Genomic DNA, 21,149 nt, shown 5'->3' with positions numbered 1-21,149 from the left:
TTTTTTTTTTTTTTTTTTTTTTTTTAAATTATTAATCAGAGTGGACATCTAGTATTAGCATTTAATATTTGATGTGCAAAAGTAATGTTTTGTTTTGGTTGCTTTGGTTTTTTTTTAAACAACCTTTATAAATTGGTGAAAAATACTACTTTTAATTCTCATCTTTGGAGTTACTTATATTTTGAAAGTTTTCCTAGCGTTTGCTCTTAAAAGTTTACAAATGCTCAGCAGGATTTCTATTCTGAATCTTTCTTTGATTGTTTTTTTAAGACTCTTTAATATTTTTTATGTTACACAATTAAAGCATTAACATGTCTGCAGTCCCTAATGAAAAATGTGTTTGTTCAAGTAATAAACCAGTCTGTCGAGAGATATAAATATTAAAATGGGGAAAAGAATTGAGTAAACTTCTGACAAGACATGTGTTGAGTACTTTTCTCACCTTGGTTGTGAGTTCAGGAAGCACTAGGGTATGTACTGCCTGATTGGGAGAAATGGAAAGAACTGTGGTTTGGACTATGTGTAACATTCTATGCTTTTGAATATATTATCCTTCAAATTAAAATTCCTTGGAAACATAACTTTGAAATTAATTAGAAAGCTTTGTTCAATGAAACCTTCATTTATTTCAATGCTAGCTTTTCAAAATAGTTTAGTGTCTTAATTTGACAGTAGTCACAAGCCACTGTCCTCTAATATAGAATTGCAAGGAGGTCTGGAAGCATTCAGAAAGGGCATCTCCAGACAGAGATTTTATGGCCCCTTTTTATGAGAGTGACTGTGGAGTTCATCAGTTCCTCTATGCCTTGCTAGAAAATAAGGTATTTTTGGAAAGATGCTGACTCTTCACTTTGAAAGCTTTCCTGTGCTCCCTCAAACCAGGCCTGGTTTGTGTGGTCTCGTGGATGCATTGGTTGGTTGGCTCCCTGTTGTAGCATCCTTCCTACCACCTTGCTCCTAGCACATATGTTTTTCTTCTGAGAGTGCTACTATAGCTCTTGCTTTCTCCTGCATTTGTTCCAAAATCTACATAGTCTCTTTTAACTCTGCTAGAAAAGGAAAAAAGGAAGGAATATTTCTGTATGTTCTATGCTTTCCTCTGTTCTCTATGTAATGCAGGTTGTTGCCTAATGAGGAAAGCTTGGTATAACTGGCCTCTCTTCTTTTTATTTGGATGGTGGGGTTTTTTTGCTTGTTTTTTTTTCTTTTTTGGGGTGGTGTTTGGTTGGTTTTTTTTAAGCTGGCTGTTTATTTATACAAACAAGGCTTTCTCTTTGGGTTCTGCTTCAGGTCTTGTGCACGCAGCCCTATGGAAAGCATTACGAGCAGAGTGAAAGAAATAGGCGAGAGGTTCTGTCGCAGCTACACTCAGTCAACAGATGAACAGCCAGGATCTCATATAGGTATGGGTGTAAAGTGTGTGAAGTGTTTCAGAATATTAAACCAGGGCAAATAAAATGCATACATATACTATTGTCTAATTATTTAATACAGTGGAGCTGTTTTTAACCCAGAACATATCTAAACAGGAAACTGCTGTAGTCAAACAGAACACTGTAAAGAACAGAAGTTTATTACAGAGTAAAACCAAAGTTGCAGTTCATAGCACCTCTTAGCAATTGTAAATTTGCATTCTTCTTCTATTTAAAATTGAAAAAGGAAACGGAATACAAATAGGAAAATTATTGTTGCAACTATCTACAAAATGACATCACTAGAAATATTAAAAAATAATATACTTCAAAACATTTCTAGAATTTTGTGCTGTTCTTGTGACTAGTGCATTTCTCAACATACTTTTTTGATTTGGAGAGTCTATGCACACGTTTGCACTGTTTTCTCAGAGAAGGACAAGTAATGGTCAATTTAGTCTTAAAACCATTTGTGCAAATCGCATTGGGCTTCATCTCTGTTGGTCTTAAATTTCAGATTTTGCTATAAACAGATTAAAACTGGCAGAGATCTTGTACTATAAAGTCTTGGAGACTATAATGGTGCAAGAAACACGAAGACTGCACGGGAAAGATCTGACTGTAAGTAAAGTACTGGCAAAAGAGGTGAACAACTTTTTGTACTCCTCTCTAGGGGGTTCTCTTCAGACAGCATCAGAACAGAGCAGTCTATAGTAAAGCAGTCTGTGTATATTGTTAATATTTTAAAAGGGGAAGTATATGGGAGGTACCTAAATATAGTTCTTACTGCTACTAAAAATGGTATGATTCTGATGTAACTAACCATCTTAATTTGTGTTGCCTTCTAGAATCATGACTTTATTGACAGAATTTTTATTCTCCTCTTTATCTAATTAACAGTATCAATACTTGATTTTAGACAGCAATGCATTTGTGCTGCTAGTCACAGTGAGTCAATTTCATAGTATGAAAAATGTGATTGTTTTGGCACTGTTAATCTGCTTCTAGCCTTTACCATTCTAAACTTTCCTGTCAAAAGAGGAGGTTGTGGTAGGTAGAAAAAAGTAGTAGCTATTCTCTCAGCAATAAGCTATGTGGTGTTAGTGCCACAAAACTCAAACTTCCCAAACATCAGATCATTGACATTTTCTGTAACCTCTTCAGGCTCTTCTGGAACAAGATGTCTTTCACCGTTCTCTCATGGCGTGCTGCTTGGAGATTGTGCTTTTTGCATACAGCTCCCCCCGTACCTTTCCCTGGATCATTGAAGTTCTTGACCTCAGGCCATTCTATTTCTATAAGGTAAAAAAAAATACTGTCTTAGGACAGATATGTATTAAAAGTGGCACATAAGAGTCTTAAAGACTCTTCCTTCCTAGGTAATCAAGTAGGAGAAGGACTGATGTTAATGTGTAATATGCCTATTCTAAATTCTGGCTGTCCTTAAATATATTACCTGGAATGTGTAATGCTGGAGTTGAAACTGAATTTAAAGGAAGAAAACCATTTTTTACATTATACTTAACTGTAATGTGCTGCAGATCAACTTTTAGTTCTTCATATATATATATATGCGCTTTTAGTAGACTAAAGCATTCAAGCATATATTTTGATGATATTCATATTTATTGACTGCAAGCTATAGTTTTGCTTATTAGTGATAAAATAGCAATAATACTCTTTGTTGCCTTTGGCTACTGCTACTTATCATAGGCTTGTTTTATTTTATATGACAACATAAAATCTCTTTTCCTGGATGTTTTCTATTTTTGCTCTTTTTTCAACCTCATTCTCTCCTGCCTCCAGTGTCATTTCTGTTCTTTGACTTGTTTGATGCTTTTATCATCTATCCATATGCCTTTTATTTTTACTAGATGCCTATCAGCTTACTACTCTAAGTCCTGAATAAATCAGAAGTAGTTCTGTTTAGATGATAACCAAAAAAAAAATTGAACCCTTTTATCCTGTTCTCTCTTCTTCCTTCTTTAATCCTCAGATGTAGGGCTATAGTGAAACTGAAACAATCTGTCTATTGCTGTGGCTCTTGGTAGCCTACATATGTCAATACCAGATGTGCCAGTGCAGATCAACTTTGTGCGAAAGATTTACATTTGATTTTAATTTTCTTTGCTCTTCAGTATACATTCTTGCAGCACTCTTAATTGAAAAAAAAAAATTGCCATCACAGAGACTTCACATGGGAGACCCAATATTTACTATTTCACTTGTGCTATTTTTAACTGTTCTTCGGGTGCTGTATTTACTTCTTTATACAACAGAAACTAAGTGCTCCAGGGAAGTTTTATGGCATTTCCATCTCTGGAGCTTTAGAAAAACAAGCTGAATGTTCCCCTGTGAGAAATAACATAAATACAGCGGATTGAGTTGGACCAGAAGAGGTAGAATAGGATATTTCAAGGGCCTTTTCAACCACGGTTTGTACGCGTTAAGTGTTCTAACCTTTTCTTAATTGAAAACTTAAGGTGCTGGTTTTCAACCTTTTTTATTATGGGCTGCTTGTTTGAAAGAAGGGAAAGCTTAAATGCTGGGGTTCTCATGCACCCAGCTGAAGTGGATACACCTGGTAATGTCTTCCTAGATCTGCATGCAGGTGGTGGGTGAGCACTGTGTGTGCTTAGTGCTTTCACTCTGTTCCTGCTTGGCGATGGTGAGAGGGAGCCGTAAAAAAAACCAAAACCAAAAAAGCCAAAAAACCCCCCAACAAACCCAAAGACAGCACCACACCAAACCCTGGGAGTGCGTTGTTCTGCATTGAGGAGACATCTGCTGTCCATATTCAACTCCTGGATTGCCATTGGGAAAGGGGGTTAAAAAAGAGAGATCAGAAGAGGGTTGGGGAAGATTAAGATGTAAGGAGGAAGCTGGAGCGTTCTACGTTGAAGAGAAGTTTCAGACAGGGTCCCGAAATGCAGAATGATTTAATAGTGTTAAGCACGAGCGATACGGCTGTGCTTTTGTGTGTGTGTCTTGTTACCATTAGGTAATTGAAGTACTGATTCGGTCTGAGGAAGGACTTTCCAGAGACATGGTGAAGCACCTCAACAGCATTGAGGAACAAATTCTTGAGAGTCTCGCCTGGACTCGGGATTCGGCACTCTGGAATGCCCTTCAGGCCTCAGAAAACAAGGTCCCAACCTGTGAAGAAGTATGTTTCCCGTTTCCCTCTTACTACAAAATTCATGCTCTCTTTTGTTACTTTTTTTTTTTTCATCATAGAATGGTTAGAGTTGGAAGGAACCTTAAAGATCATGGGCAGGGATACTAGACCAGGTTTCTTGAAGCCCCATCCAACCTGGCCTTAAACCCAGGGATGGGGCAGCCACAGCTTCTCTGGGCAACCTGGGCCAGGTTCTCACCACCCTCACACCAAACAATTTCTTCCCAATGTCTAATCTCAATCTCCCCTCTTTCTGTTTAAAACACTTCCCCCTTGTCCCATCACTCCCCTCCCTGATCCCGAGTCCCTCCCCAGCTTTCCTGGAGCCCCTTTAGGGACTGGAAGGGGCTCCAAGGTCTTCCTGGAGCCTTCTCCAGGCTGAACCCCCCCAGCTCTCTCAGCCTGTCCTCACAGTAGAGGGGCTCCTGCCCTCGCAGCATCTCCATGGCCTCCTCTGGACCTGATCCAACAGGTCCATGTTCTTCTGATGTTGGTGGCCCCAGAGCTGGAAACAGCACTGCAGGGTAGTCTCCCCAAAGTGGAGCAGAGGGGCAGAATCCCCTCCCTTGCCATGTTGCTGGGGATGCAGGCCAGGGTGCAGATCTTTTCTGGGCTATGAGCATACGTTGGCAGCTCATGTTGAGCTTCTCATCCACCAACACCCCCAAGCCCTTCTCCTCAGGGCTGCTCTCAATCCATTCTTGCCCAGTCTGGATTTGTGCTTGGAATTGCCCTGACCCACGTGCAGGAACTTGTACTTGGCCTGGTTGAACTTCATGAGGTTTGCACAGGCCCACCTCTCCAGCCTGTCCAGGTCCCTCTGCGTGGCATACCTTCGCTCTCCTCAGGGCTGCTCTCAATCCATTCTTGCCCAGTCTGGATTTGTGCTTGGAATTGCCCTGACCCACGTGCAGGAACTTGTACTTGGCCTGGTTGAACTTCATGAGGTTTGCACAGGCCCACCTCTCCAGCCTGTCCAGGTCCCTCTGCGTGGCATACCTTCGCTCCAGCATGTCGACCGTACCACACAGCTTGGTGTCATTGGCAAACTTGGTGGGAGTGCCCTCGATGCCACTGTCCATGTCACCAACAAAGATGTTAAACAGCACTGGTCACAGTACTGACCCATGAGGAACACCACTCGTCACTGGTCGCCACTTGGACATTGAGTCATTAACTGCAACCCTTTGAGTGCAGCCATCCAGCCAGTTCCTGATCCACTCAGTGGTCTGTCCATCAAATCCATGTTTTTCCAATTTAGAGACCGGGATGTTGTGCAGGACAGTGTCAAATGCTTTGCATAAGTCTGGGTAGATGAAGTCAGTTGTTCTTCCATTATCCATCAATGGTGTAACCCTGTCGTAGAAGGCCACCAAATTTGTCAGGCACAATTTGCCCTTAGTGGAGCTATGTTGGCTGTCACAAATCACCATATGCCTTACCAGCAATTCCAGGACGATCCACTCCATGATCTTGACAGGCAGAGAGGTGAGACTGGCCTGTAGTTCCTGGTCTTCCTTTTTTTCCCTATTTAAAAAACAAAATTTCTTCTGTTTTTTTTTTTATTCAGAAAACCATTCAAATGAGACAATTACTGCAGAAAAATTTGTATTAATAGATTGGCACAAAGAGGGAAAATCTATTTGTTATCTTATGTGGATGTTTCTTATTTCTCAGGTAATATTTCCCAACAATTTTGAAGCAAGCAATGGAGGAAGTGGGCTTGGGCATTTGTCTATCATGCCAATATCTCCTATAATTCATCCTCGAGTAAAAGAGGTTCGGACAGATCTTGGTGGGAGTTCAAAGCGGGGTATGTTCAAGGTTTCTGATTTGATTTGAATGTGTGAATTTGGGGAGGGAGGGTTTAGTCTTTATAACTGCAAAAAGCAACCTTGAATCTGAATTAAGCATTCAGAATTGTGAAGCCTCTTATTCGATCAAGGGAAAGTCTAGATGTATCCAGTCAAACCATTGCTGTGTCTGACTGGCAGCAGACAGTGGTGCTAATGCTTCACTTCTGAATTGGAGCAAGTTTTGCTGCTGTTTTGATGCAAGGGTTACCTTGCTCTTGCATGGGTTGTGATCTGATGGCTTATTGTCCCATGCTGGTCAGATTTTTCCAGTTTGTTGGTTTTTTTTTTTTTTTGTTCTAGTAATTTGACTAGATTTTAGGTGATGTTTTTAAATGGAGTACAGAGGTGCCCCTTCCTACAGAAGGGGAGGACAATACTTTGCAGTATTCTTTTCCTCTGCAGAACTACTGCCCTACTCTCTGCAGATTCCACGGAACCACACAGAAGTATCTTGTGGCAGTGAGGATGGAGAGGCAGTGGCAGCACCACTCTTGGCTTTCCATGCTTCCCAATTTAGGAATCGCTGCTTTTGTTCTGTCCCAAACAATAGTCCATAGGTTCTTGGTGCACTGTGGACTGTATAAACAGTTGCTGTAGTTGTTATGGTTAGTTGTTTGATGGAAGGGAAAGCACCATGGCAATGGTGTCTTTTTTACGGGTAGGACTGTGTGAGACTTTTCTTGTATATGAGAATCTGGTACCTAATGTTCTTCCTAACTTCAAATGGGGGGGGGATTGGTAATGTTTATTTGCCCCTGGTACCAAGTAAATCATCCTGGCAGAGTTAGAAGTAAGGTCTCCAATCCGTCTTACTTGGCCAGTTATCTAGAAGGTTTCTGCTTCATGGGAAATAGTAAACTGCTGACACTGGTGTCCTCGTAAGCGGCTGACAGACATCAGCAAAAACGTAAAAACGCCTGTAGATAAGCATTGTGTATTCCAGCCTTACTCAGGAGCAATGTTGGAAAGCAACAGAAAAGCCTGTTGGACGAGGTGGAAGTAGGTGGAGGCTTCTGGCTGGGGTTAGTTTGGGGAGAGTTTAAAACAGAACATGCAGAAGACAGCATGTCTAGGGAACGTGGGCAGTGGTCCTGCAGAGGAAAGCATTCAGAGGAATAGCACTTACAAATATTACTAATCCGCTGAGCAGGCGGGAGTAAGGATCTGTAGTCCTTGTTCATGTGGCCTAGGAACAGTGAACTGTGAGAAGTGATTTCTTGTACTCCAGTTTGTAGTTTGAAGGTTAGCCTTTTCCTCCTTCCCTGAAGCTGCTCCTCTTAAGGTTGCTTTTTTTTTTTCTCTTTTGCATACTAGACATGCAGCCGCTGTCACCAATCTCTGTTCATGAGCGCTACAGTTCTCCTACAGCTGGAAGTGCCAAGAGAAGGCTCTTCGGAGATGACAACCCCAAAGAAATGCAAATGGAAAAAATTTTAACTGAAGGAACCAAGTTGACAATCGCTCCAGCATCAGGCGTTGCTGCTGAAAAAGGGTCGGTTTCTGCTGGCCAAACAATACTGACCATGACAGCAGCTACAGTACCGGGAAAAACGGGACAGAAGGTGACTGTCCCACTGCACGGTACGGATTTGTCCCATTTTTCTGCTCTACTAGATGTTTTGATTGCTCTTAAGATCTGCTTAGACCAACCATGCATCCTGAACATGTATCACATTTTCTTTTTTAAAAGAACATGTATCACTTTATTAAAAAAAAAAAAGAGTTTATACTAATGTTTCCTGTGGAGACGTCTGATACATGGCAAGCATCCTAAGGATTCCTCCTTGTCAACAAAGCTGTGGAGATCTTGCTTCTTACAGTTATGCCTCATCACAGACTAAGTAATACTTTGGTTCTTGACTCCAATAATGTTTACTACTGTCTGTCTTAACTTAAGTCTCTTATAATATTACAAGGCTCTGGACTTTCTGGATAAGTGCTACATATAAATGTTAGCAAAATAGTGGAGGATTTTTGTTTTGCTGAAGTTGAGTGATACTTGAATATTTCTGAAAATGATACATGACAAATGAGTTTTATAGCCTTTTAAAATTTAAGAACTGAATCTATAAATAAAGGTGAAAAGAAAAAAAACAACTCTACTTTTCATGTTTAAGGAGATTTTCAGGCAAGAGAATTTGACTACTGAGGAAACTAATGAGAGCTGTATATGATATGCTGTCAGCTTTGCAGAATAATAATAAAAAAAAGAGGTGATGTCCACCTCCCCCAGGAGAGTGGAACTGACTGCAGAAATTGTGTTTTCTTGTAAACTTTGTCCTTTCAGATAGATAGTTTTAGAAATGATTGTTCATATTCATGTTCTTCCTTTAAGCATTACTAGAAATGTAATTTTTAATCACTTCTGAGGACTCTGAGGGACAAAGACTCTTTTTAGCATCCAGTACAGAAGGATGAGATGTCTTCAGTATGGAATGTTTGTGAATGAATTTCTGACTTGCAATTTAACTCTGCAGCATGGGGAGAGCATGAGGTTTATTTCTGGATGTGTATGTCGTCTCCAGGCATTGCGAATGAAATCAGTGGGATCACACTGATACCCATTTCGATGAATTTAGGTCAGCCGTGTAAGCTGGAGGCTCCAGTTCCCTGCCGCCCTTCAGTGAGTCAGGTGCAGGAAACGCATCTGGCATCAGCGAGCAAACAAAAGAAAATGGGATCCTTGGCCCTGTTTTACAGAAAGGTAAGTGTCTTTATTAGGAAATCATTCTATTCGTGGCCATGCTGAAACTTGTCTCCTTGTGCAGTTTTCATTACCTTTTGGTCTTCGCATACCTCCTTTGGTGCGAGCAGTTCTTAAGTACCTGGGAGGAGAAGGGAAAAGATACCAAGTGTTGCAGAGAATCTGATTTTTCCCCCTTCACCTCCACACACACACACACACCCCCCACCAAGATGCTTCATGGGTTTTTATTTTAATCAGCAGCTTCTATAAATAACTGTCTAAGAAATATTGGTAGTTTTTACTGCCTCCCACATTAGCAAGAGTTAGACATACCAGAACGGAGATTATTCTCCTGTGTCTTGCTCATTCAAAACTGCACTGGTTTGGATCCTGCATTTGGAGAGTCTCATTTGCAATATTCTGAGGTCTACCTAGTAGTGCTGGTCTTGGTGGTATGGGCCCTCAGAAAGCAGTGATGAACCACACATTCTCTGAAAGCTTCTAGAATGAAGGAAGCTCTTGCCATAATGAAAGATTCAAGGGGTAAGTTAAGAACTGAGTGTGCATCAGAGAAACTTCAGATAACTTGTTTCTAGTTGCTTTGATTTCGAAGGTGGAGTGTGTGAGGGGTCTTTGGAGGAGGCAGGGTAACATGCCTAAATGTCTGCAAAGAATATATGCCTAAATTAATCTCGCAAAAATATTAGGAGGGTTTTTTTTTGCTATTATTTTGTTACTAGAGAAATTATTTTCAGAGGTTTTCAACTTTTAGGGTAGCTGTATTATAAACCTAGAAAATTCTGTATTGAACAATCTTTAAGGTAAATCTTAATACAGAAACCAATTCTGTACACTTGAGCACCACATCCTGTGTCTGATCTACTGGTTCTTGAATGTTGATAGTGACAGTCTGTCTGAGAATGGATGGAGATCAGCCAGCTGCCAGGCATGAGCTTGGGCTCTGTTTTGGAAGCTTTACTGTTGGGGAATGCTTCAGCTCTAGTCATGTTACCATGTAGTAGGCAACATATTCCTCTTAGTTAGGAGGAGTACTAAAATCTTTGCTTGAATTTGTCTTTAAATTCTGGCCTCCTATTTACAAGGACCATTATACTCAAAATGATAGCTTTTCCTTACTTTCCTTTCTTATTCCAGTTCAGTAGAGCAAGTGAAAATGAAATGAACTCATTCTGGTTTCCAACATAAGGAATGCACCTAATTACTGTCCATGAAGTGAAAACTTCTGAAATAAATGGAAGAAGGCTAATGTTGTACTTAGTAGTTATTTCAGGTTTTGAGACGGATTTTTGGTAATTTAAAAAAAAAAAATCCATCGGTTTGTTAATCTAAGATTATACTTAGTCATAATTAAACTGTGTCCCTTCTTTGTGCTTGAAGGAAGTGTTCTGTTATAGTGGGTGAGTGATATGGCGTAGAAGCTGTAGTCATAATGTTTTTAAGCCGATTTCCTATAAGCATGAGAAATCAAACCTCTGAAAAGAGTTGACAACTTAGTCTTTAAAGACATTGTCTTGGGCAGAGGGGGAAGATTTTGCAGAAATATAGAACAGTTCTGCATTGAGGAGTTCCATTTTTGCAGACTAGGTTAAGCTCGTTTGGCTTGACTCCTTACTGTCTGTCTCTTTTCTTCCAGGTTTATCATCTGGCAAGTGTGCGCTTGCGTGATCTGTGCTTAAAACTGGATGTTTCCAATGACTTGCGCAGGAAGATATGGACATGCTTTGAATTCACATTGGTTCATTGTGCTGACCTAATGAAGGACAGACATTTGGACCAGCTCCTCCTCTGTGCCTTTTATATCATGGCAAAGGTAACATGCAGTTTCAAGAAATTCGGGAATCTTACGTCAATAGAAAATGTAAATTGTGTTTACAGATTACAATTGCTTTATTCATGTAATATTACTGGAGGCAAGGGAAAAATCCTTCCAAGAAGTGGATGAAGTCCCAGTATATTTTTTTCCTTGTTTTGCATAATCGTAAAAGTTCCTATCAACGAGCCACTTGGTTAGGACAGGATTTTTCTTCTCTTCCTGAGCACAATTGCAGTGAGCACTTGTTGGTGTAGACAAAGCAGTGTGAGGTCTCATTGCCCCAATTTTGTGTTTTCTGTCTTGTTTGTCATCTTCATGATCTATGTGATCTGAAATAAATGTCATTACAGTTACAAAATTCTGTGGGAGCTCACGACCTTATATATGGATGGAAAATTTCTATTCCTCAAAAATCTGCTTAGCTTTTGAAGATCCAGGCTGAGGAATTGAGCTGGTTGCCTGTTACTCGTAATTCTTAATTTCTTATTCAATTTGCCAGCATTGATTTAAGGTGTTATTAAGTTGGATTATGAAACTGGAATGTTGGTTTGACTCAAACTTGAGAAGTGATGATTACAATGGCCACCAAGTCTTATTTGGATGCAAATTCGGGAAAGTGAAAGTAAGCCAGGCTCATCTAAAACATTGGGGATAGATTACCTATTCTTGAGGAAGACAAATGAAGAGGAGCACTATTTGCAGAGGGAAAATGATGCTCAGGTTGTGACTACCTGTGCTCTTAATAACTGCAGCATAGCTTAGGTTCATTTAACATCGGCACCGATAGCCATAGAGAAGCAAAACCATTGAATAGTCAGTGCTGTCTCCAGTGCAATGTGAGATCTGACAATTTAGACAGAGACCTTGATATATTCACTCCTGGCTCCTACTACAAAAGTTGTTGCTCATCTGCTATTAATGTATGGCTGATGAACAAAGTGAGTTCTTTTGAAGTATAGCAGAAAGCTGAAATTGCACGTGTTTTGTGTTTGCCTTATGTTTTGTTCAGAATTTCCTCACTCTCTGGTTAGAAAAGTTTAAGGGTCCAGTTTTTAAATTTACAAATACATTTTTGATTTAATATTTCCCTTTAATTTTTAGCGTCACTAGAAGAAAAGTCAGAAAAGCAATAATTCCTAAGTGTCATAAGCAAAAAAAGCTTTAGTAGCTAAGAAACAAGGAATGCCTGAACTGGAAAACTGCTTGGGTTTTCATATTCTTATCACCAGAACTATATTTTTAAATTAGATATTCGTAGTAAAATACTTTCAAAAAGGCTGTATAGATGGAAGATAATTGAATATACTGGACCTGAGCAGCCTGACCTTGCTGCTTGCACTTGGTCTTCAATAGCCTTTTCTTTTCTAGGTAACCAAAGAGGAAAGAACTTTTCAGGACATAATGAAAAGTTACAGAAATCAGCCACAAGCCAACAGCCATGTGAGTAAATGGTACTGCCTTCTCTTTTTCTAAATCTCAGATAGAAGTGGCTTTTCAAACGTTTATACTGATAAAGGAAAAGTCAAATCCTCTGCAGTGTTATATTTATTCTTATTCACATGGATTTCACCTGCTCTTCTGACTTCTTTGACAAGACTGTTTTTTCCCTGGTGTCCTGTAGGTGTACAGGAGTGTCTTACTGAGAAATATTTCTGCTGATGTCCTGTTGGACAAAAATGCAAATCAAGATGTAGAGATGACAGAAGGTAAGTACAGCAAAGGAAGCTGCTGTTTTTAAAAATGTACTTGTAGGTTTTTAAAGAACTGAACTGTCAAGTGATATGAAGTGAAGCAAGTTTAAAATGTATTAAAGAATAATAAATGTACTGTTGAAAAAGAAACCATCTTGTCAGTAACCCTCCTGTATGTTAGATACAGAAAATATGCTTCCTATATGGAAAAAATGTTTCATTTTGTTTCCTTAAATTCTGTTTCTCAAGGTTGAAGTTTCCTTAGTGTCTCAGTGATCTTGTAGGGCAGCAACACTGGTTACCAAAGAAAGATGAACAATACCTAGAATATGACAGGTTTTTTACTTAATATGACATGTCCTGAAGGCTTAAATAGGGAGAACTTGTTTTGGAAAATAAAAATAGTGACTTAAAGACCACCATTTTTTTTATATTCAGGTTTCTTTTAAATAGATGATACTTTCTTTGCTGTGGGTTAGAGGAGAAAAGGGTAATATTTGAGAAAAGCATACAAACTGCCATGCCCGTTTTTACAGGGGGCAAAGAGATCACAAGCCCATGTGTGAACCCATGAGCAGAGCAAATCTGCAGCCAGATGCACATGCAGAAATTTAGAATACCATTTCATATGGGAAATTCCCACTGTGGCTGGGATTCAATTGCTTGAACGAGTATTAGAGCTATTTTTCACATGACTTTTGAGGATTCCGCCGGGGTCCAGGAAAGTGCTGCTCTCCCATAGGTTCAGCATTCTGTCTAGCAGCTCCACAATTCTTGGGTGTTGTAGAGCATCTGACATTGAGACTGGTTACAAAGTTCTTCTGTTGCTTTTCCTGGCAGGCTTTTTCTTCAGGTAACAGACTCATGTCTCCTTTTCCAGTATTAACTCACACTCTTTTGACCAGCACACAGGAACTTATGCTTGTGTTGTGACAAAGGCAAATGCACTAAGGGGTTCCTCTTATGGCTATCAGCTGAAGCTTTTGATGTCTGTCTCATAGTGCACTGATTGCAAGAGGCTTTATTCTGTGTTGCCCTGCTTGACAGTAAACAGTGCGGAGAATGAAACACAGAAGGTTGCATTCAGTAGTATTCAGGCTTAATTAGTGGAGAGAGAAATTAACGGCTGTGGCTGCAGCTTTTTCCACTGAACAACCTTTTATAATGCACCTGATCAAATGGTGTCGTGGCTTCCTTGCAGCAGGCATGAGTTGAGCACGAAGCCATTCTTTGCCAGCTAATCACTAGAAACTTTCACAGAAGCTGGGAGCTGTCAGACTGCTTAAAACTTAGTTTTAGGAGCAACAAATGGCTTTGTACCACTCCCCAAAATAAGCATGGGGAAAGAGGTCAGTTGTGCTACAGTTTTTTGCTACAGCTGTTTCCAAGTTTGGAATAAGGATTTCAGTTGGCCTTTTTAGCCATAATCTGCTTCCCTGCTCACAGCAATCTGTAGCTCCTCCCAAAGCTCATAACCACCTACAGCACACCCTGCTCTGGTCTGAAGCACCGTGCTTGAATTCAACTCATTAGCTAGTCAATTTATGGATGAGTTCTTGTCAGTTGGATATTATAAGTTTGACTCTAAAGCGCCCAGTTGGTGATGCTGTGTTTCTGAAATCTGAAGCTCTCTTTTATTGTTAGACTCGTCTGTGGAAACTGGCAGTTCCTTGGGACGATCCTCAGCAGAGAACTCCAGTGAGTTGGGAACAGAGGAGAGAGGGGATCTTATTAAATTTTACAATGCAGTCTATGTAGGAAGAGTGAAATCATTTGCACTGAAGTACGATATCACAAACCAGGATCACATAGTAAGTAAAGTATTTTGGAATTTTGTTCTAATAATCTGACAGAGTTGTTTTTCCTGACAGCCAAACATATGTCAAAAATTTTGTTCTATTATTCACCTGGTGTGCTTACAGAAGTAAAATAGTTGTAGGTAATAGTGTGAGGACTTCCTTTAACAGCCTTTCAGGAGAACAAGCACAGCTGCAGTTCAGTTTACAACCCCAGTTTCAGCTTCTTTGTATCAATACAACACCCATTTGATTAAATGCCTGTGGAGCATCTCTGTAACACACATGGAAAATCAATAAATTCCATTTGTGGATACTTGATCTGTTGTTAAACTGTTACAGGATAAAATCTTCTAAAAAAGATCCAGAAGTATATTAATCTTTCCTTCCTCCTCTTAAATATCTTCTGCTTCAGCCTCCCACCCCAATTTCTCCTCTCTTGCAGATGGAAGCCCCTCCTCTGTCTCCGTTCCCAAGCATTAAGCAGCAGCCAGCGTCTCCGCGGCGGATTTCACAGCAGCACTCTGTTTACGTTTCGCCTCACAAGAATGGTGCCTGCTTGACACCTCGAACTGCGCTACTCTATAAATTTAATGGGAGCCCTTCCAAGGTAGAAGGCCAAAAGGTTGAAAGGGGTCAATTTGAGAGAGGGTGAATTAGTCTCCTAATTTGGATCTGTGAGGTTTCATTGAGCTGGTCTTGCAGTTTGTGGTGGAGAGTAGAGTCCTTCATGTAGAATCCATCACTCGCTCAGCAAGAGGTTCAGAATAACGTTTTATTCTCAGATAACTGAACACCAGAGCAAGTTTGAAATGGAGTTGTAGTAACTCGTGATTTTTTTTATCTTGATCGCAGAGTTTGAAGGACATCAACAATATGATAAAACAAGGTGAACACAAAAGTAAGAAACGAGCGATAACAATTGATAGTGACACTGAATCCCCTACGAAGCGAATCTGCCAGGAAAATGATGATGTTCTACTTAAACGTCTCCAGGATGTTGTCAGTGAAAGAGCAAATCACTAAAACTGCCAGTTTTCTATGGGATCTAAAAGCTCTGAATTTGGATACAGCTGTTGCGCTATTTATTTCTTGCTTTTGTATACAGACAACTGCCAAGTTTTTTTTTAACATTCGTTAACATTGAATGTTTTCCCAACTTCCACAGGATGCAAAAAGTGAGTAGTAAACACTAGAGAAGGAGAGGAGGTAATGATTGTCGTTCCCAAAGGCCACGCTGGGCTAGAAGTTACTCCGTTTGAGCTGATTTAGCAAGAGTGTTCTGTAGAAAGCCATATTGGATGTTCTCAAGCCTAATGTAGAGCATCATGAGTTCTGAGCGTAACTCGGCTTCTGGTAATATTGGTCTTATTTTTGGAATAAGAATTATAAGGAAATGAGTGAAGTCAGTTAAGTTTCCTCAAGCTTTTGGTATTTGGGGAAGAAACTTTAAAAATTTTAAAAAGTGCCTTATTTTAAAAGAATGTGGAATTTTATGTATTATTTTACTGTGGAGTAACTGGAGCAGAGAACAAATTGATCATTTAGCCTGAGGAGGAGCTGAGCAGTTTAGAACTGTATGATTTGTGCTGTGCTCCATCTCCGGTCAGAACGACAGTGACAGTGTGTGTTGCGATCGGACAGCTTTTGCGGTAACAAAGGCAATAATGAAAAAGTACAAATGGCAGAGACTTAAACTGGACACTGACATCTGATAAAACGCCAAGGTACAGCTCAGTGAGTCTGAATTGCCATTCTCTCGAGCCCGCAAATGGGGCCACGGGAGCCAGAGCTGCAGAGGCCGTTTCTGCAAGCTGCAGTGTTCCTGGAAAGTGCCAGCTGAGGCTTTGGCCATTTTATAGCGGTTCAAATGCACACATTCATTTAACAAATTATATCTCTTCATTTTATTTTTTCCTGAAGATCTTAGCCTCTTGTGTAGTATCTACACTGCATGTAAGCCCATCAGATAAGGCATGTTTGTATATATGGGATTTTTATAGCTATTAATGGCTTGGATTCATTGGAAATGTGTCAATTCCAGCATCCAATTATTGTAATGAAGTTTTTAATGCTGAGGGATTTGTTAGGGTTTAATTTACCAAAATGGAGAAAAGTCACGGTTTATTCATTACTGTAAATCAGTAGCTTGATCTTATTTTTATAATTGCATTTAAGATTAGAGCCATAGAGAAACTTCTCAGCACTGTATTTTTCAGTTTATGTGTATATTGAACTGGGAAAAAAAAAAACCTGAATGATTACATAGAACTTGTTTAAGGAGCTCTGTTGACTTAGTTGTTTGGTTTGTTTAATATATGCCTCATATATCTGCAGTTCTTCCAGGGAAGAACGCTGCAATGGTTTCAAGCAGTCTCAGCTAATGAATCAGGCCAGCAATTAAGGCGGAAAAAAGTATTTAAAAGTGTTTATGTGCAGGGACCCTACTCAGCATTGAGTAGAAAGTTTCTGAACTCTTCTTGGTTTTGAATTTTTAACTACTTAAATATTGGTTTGGTTTTTTTTTTTTTACTTTCCATATTTCTGAAAGGTTTGACTGTAGAGAACAGCAGTATGAGGAAATGGCTGCGCAGTGGACTAGGTTTCACATAAATTCTTCTGTTTAGTTCCTTTAATTTTATTCAATTTTTAATATTTGTCTTCTGATCTTGAAATAAAAAGTGTAAGGGAAACAAGCTTTCTCTCTTGATCTGCTCATCATGCTGTTACAGCTACAGCCATTCAATGTACGTACACCAGGCCTTACAAGCCCCCTGTGTTGGGGGAAGTGGGGAACTTTGAATTAGGGTTCGGCAGAGTCTGCTCTATTTGCCTGGAGAATCGTAGCCAAAAGGGTGGGAAATGTTGGGCTTAATAGCATAGGTCTGTCAGTGATACTGTATGACAAATTTAGTTGATGTGGTTTTAATTCAACATCATGTGCCGATCCCTCTTTATGTATCTGCTTCCTACACTGTTACTGTATTCTCTGAAACTGCAGAAGCTGGGGCTAAAATCCTCATTAGTTGTCATTAGGTGTAGTGTTTTTTTTTTCATTAGAACAATGTACTACAACTGCCTGCAGTTAAGGTTTTTCACCTTTTTAGGTGATGATAGAAAAAATACATTTGGACTTGTTCAACAGCTAAAACAATAGCTTGTATGAAAATCTTGTAATGGTTTCAAAGTGCCTTTACTTGTAAATCTGTATTTTGTAATAAACAATTTGAAAGTATTTTAACCTGTGTTGCTCTATTTCCTGAGGGCTTTCTGTGGTAGTTTATTAAACAATACCTTCTGTCTGCATTTGCCATAAATCCGCTAGCACTTCACATGTTAGCAGTATGTTAATATTTGGTTGCCAAATCCCAAGTGCTGTAGTAAGATGTGGCCCTCAAGAAAATTTGTGGTTAGAGTGCAATTAAGCAGTGTGGGGAATTGAAACTGATTTTTCTCTTTAGTTTCCTGTTACGAAAACTTAAGAGTATTTTCTACTCTGACTCATGGAGGGTTTTTTTGTTATTTGGTGTCTGGGGAACAGCAAGAGCTGAAGCTGGGAACACAAAAGGAGGTGCTGTGAAGGAATGTGATTGTTTAAGAAGTGTGGGGATTGCAGCTGAAACGTGTCTAAATCTGTCTCAAGGCCAAAGAAACTGACTTTATTCTAATCTCCAAAGTTTACAATAAGCATATAACCTCTCACTCAAGTAGCAGTTCTTGACAAACAGGTGTCAGATTAACATGAGAGAAACTCATAAAACTTTCCAACTTCCTCGAGTGCCCGGGAGTGCATTTGACAGCAGGTGAGTCACAGGTCGTGATGGTTGCAGTTCCCAAACTGCCTGCAGCCCATGCTCACAGCTGCCCAGCTCCAGGTAATGCTCCCTGCCTGCTTTTATGCCACAAATGCAATGAGATCCCTCTTGAATGTTGTAATATTTTCTTTTTTTTTTAAATGAACATTCCAGATGTATTGGGCCTCTGGACAAGACACATGTCCTTAAACTCCTCCTCTTCCCCAAAAAGCTCGTTAGGTACAATCTGGGTATTGAGCTATACAGGGCAGGTTTTGAGGTGGAGGTACAGCATGGACAGGTGATGAATTACTCCTTAAAAGAACAAGCACCGGTGACATTTGGGTGTAACTTCAGTCTGGGAGAGGGAAAATGGAGAAGTGTTAAGACTGTTTTATACAGTGGTGGTCCTTAATGGATCTGGCCTGTTCTGGTCTCCTAAGGCTCCTTCCGAGAAGAGGAGTGTTTCCCATAATGGGTGGGACCGGCTCTCAGCCAGTTTCGTTTCAGATGCTGAGGGTAGAGTACTGACAGAAATCTTGGGAAGACCCAGAGGGAGTGGAGAGAAACTCTCTGTCACAAGAAAAGCATGCAGTGAGCATTAAGTGCACTTCCTAATGAGATGAGAAAGCAAAATACTCACTTACAAAAGTAAATTACTGTAGCATGACAGTAGAACATGTAAGCCCTGCTACATATAGACACCTCAAAAAAAGCCTAGAAAGGGCTTTTTGTTATTAAGATGATGATTTTTTTTTTTTTCCTGCATCTCTAAAATGTGTGAAGAGAACACAGCAATTCCCAGAAATGTATTGCGGTGGGTTGACCTTGGTAGGAGCCACACTCACAGTCCACCTCCTCAGCAGGACAGAAAATAGGATGGAAAAAGCTCATGGGTCAAGATAAGGACAAGGAGATTGTTCACCAGTAACTGTCATGGGCAAAAGACTAGAATTGGGGAAGGTTAATTTAATTTATTGCCAATATCCTACTCTAAGAATAGAGTAGGATAACAAGACACAAAAGCAAAACTAAAGACACCTTCCCCCACCCTCCCCTTTTTCCCAGGCTCAATTTCATGCTTGACTTTTCTATCTCACTCCACAAGCAGCGCAGGGGGAGGAAGAATGATGGTTTGGGTCAGTTTGTAACACTTCATCTCTGCCGCTCCCTCTTCATGCTCTGCCCCTGCTCCAGCACAGGGTCCCCTCCATGGGCTGCAACTCCTGCTAGGAGCCTGCCTCCTCATGGGCCACAGCATCCTTAAGGGCATCTCTGGCAGGGGGTCCTCCATGAGCTGCAGGTGGTTATCTGCTTGTTGTGGGCTGCAGGGGGAAAGCCTGCCTCGCCATGGTCTTCTGCATGGGCTGCAGGGGAATCTCTGCTCCAGCACCTGGAGCACCTCCTCCGCCTCTGACCTTGATGTCTGCAGGGCTGTTTCACATATTGTCTCACCCCTCTCTCTCCAGCTGCAGCTGTGCAACAGTGGGTTCACCTTGGAGCCAGCTGGAGCTGGCTCTGTCTCACATGGGGCAGCTTTTGGTGTCTTCTTGCAGAGGCCCCTGCAGCCCTTCTGCTGCCAAAACCTTGCCATGTAATCCCAACGCGGGTGCATACTGCTGAGGGGTAACGTGTAACCTCGCCCAGGAGGCCCTGCAGCATCGCGGTAACTGCAGCTCATGCTGGGCATCGCAGAACTGCTGAAGTGCAGAGGGAGCTCAGAGGTGTATGGGGGTCTGGATCTCCTGGGACATCCTTGTTGGTGCTAGTGACGGCAGAGGAGCAGTGGGCTGTCTGCAAGGCACAACCAGAGTCCCTGAGGTGGCCAGGAGCAGTGAGTGGGTGAGTGGGCTGCCCCCAAAGCTGTGCTGGTGCAAACACCTGGTCCATCGGTGGCACCAAGGTGTGAGCTTCACACGGGCCAGGTGCCTCTCTGAGAAGGCTGTCAGGGATGTATTGAGGCAGTGGGATTTTGCCACCTGCACTCTGTGAGGTCTGTATCTTGGCAGCCAAAGCCTCAGGCCCCTTCTGAGGCCTTTGTGGCTTTTGCAGCAGAACTGGTTTCACAGATGTTTGGCGATACTTGTGGACACCATACCTGGAAACCAGCATGCGTGGCTCTGTGTTGGCTGTCGTGTCTGGTTGTCATGGCTGTGAAAAACTGAGTCTGGCAGCTGGGATGCATCTGGTGCCATTGCCTGTCGTGTCTTGGGAACAAGATCTTGAAAAAACTGGGTTTGTGTCTTCAGCAGTGCTGTTTGCAGGCACAATTTGAGGGTGACAGTATTGTGGTGTCATGTGTGTTGGGAGCAGCCTCGTGGAGGCTGAAGTCTGTGACCCAGCTGGGATTCAGGATGAACGGGCCCTGCTGGTGCTGGTTTCCGGGTATTTACGTCTGAATCCTTCACAGTAACTGCTGCTGTGGGGGCATCGCTCCGCTCGCTCCAGCGGCTCAGCCTGTTCGATCGCTCCACTGCGCTTTTTTGTGAAAAACGGCCTGTTTCAGCAGACGATCTCCTACCTCGGGCGGGGCAGAGGCGGCCCCCTCAGGAACAAGTCCCTGTGAGCTGCTTTACAGCACTAGCGCGGGCACTTTGCGGGTGCCCCGCCTCCCTGGGCTGCCGGCGGAGGGGCACGGGGAGGCCTTACCGGTGTCGGCGCTGGGAGGCCCGGCGGCTGGCGAGGGCTGCAGGTCTCTCGGGACATTGTGCCTGTGGTTTGCCCTCCAAACTCCTCCGAGCCGGCGCCGCCCCCGGCTCTCAGCCCACCAACGACCCCCCTCCCGCTCCGCCGGCAGGCCCTGCCTTGCACCGGGGGCCCAGCCCGCCCCCAGCCCCGCCGTGAGGGGCCGCCCCGCGCGGCGCTTCCCGCCCTCCGGGTGCTGACGTCACGGCGGCGCCAG

General features: G+C 41.7%; 1 protein-coding gene across 1 annotated transcript; it reads left to right on the top strand.

The window, feature by feature from the left end:
• The first annotated feature begins 1,296 nt into the window (after positions 1 to 1,296).
• Positions 1,297 to 17,694, top strand: LOC106899387 (retinoblastoma-like protein 1). Its single transcript, XM_014961188.1, has 13 exons — positions 1,297 to 1,403; positions 1,930 to 2,033; positions 2,577 to 2,714; positions 4,414 to 4,578; positions 6,268 to 6,403; positions 7,761 to 8,027; positions 8,972 to 9,150; positions 10,787 to 10,963; positions 12,335 to 12,406; positions 12,588 to 12,672; positions 14,302 to 14,468; positions 14,899 to 15,063; positions 15,309 to 17,694. The coding sequence occupies exons 1-13, from the start codon at positions 1,310 to 1,312 to the stop codon at positions 15,477 to 15,479; spliced, it is 1,920 nt and encodes a 639-aa protein (XP_014816674.1). The 5' UTR covers positions 1,297 to 1,309; the 3' UTR covers positions 15,480 to 17,694.
• Positions 17,695 to 21,149: the final 3,455 nt, after the last annotated feature.

This window comes from Calidris pugnax, unplaced genomic scaffold, assembly GCF_001431845.1.
Source record: "Calidris pugnax isolate Ruff unplaced genomic scaffold, ASM143184v1 scaffold518, whole genome shotgun sequence".
Taxonomy (NCBI): domain Eukaryota; kingdom Metazoa; phylum Chordata; class Aves; order Charadriiformes; family Scolopacidae; genus Calidris; species Calidris pugnax.
The sequence above is the reverse complement of the archived record's forward strand: the minus strand, read 5'-3'. Positions and strand labels throughout refer to the sequence as shown.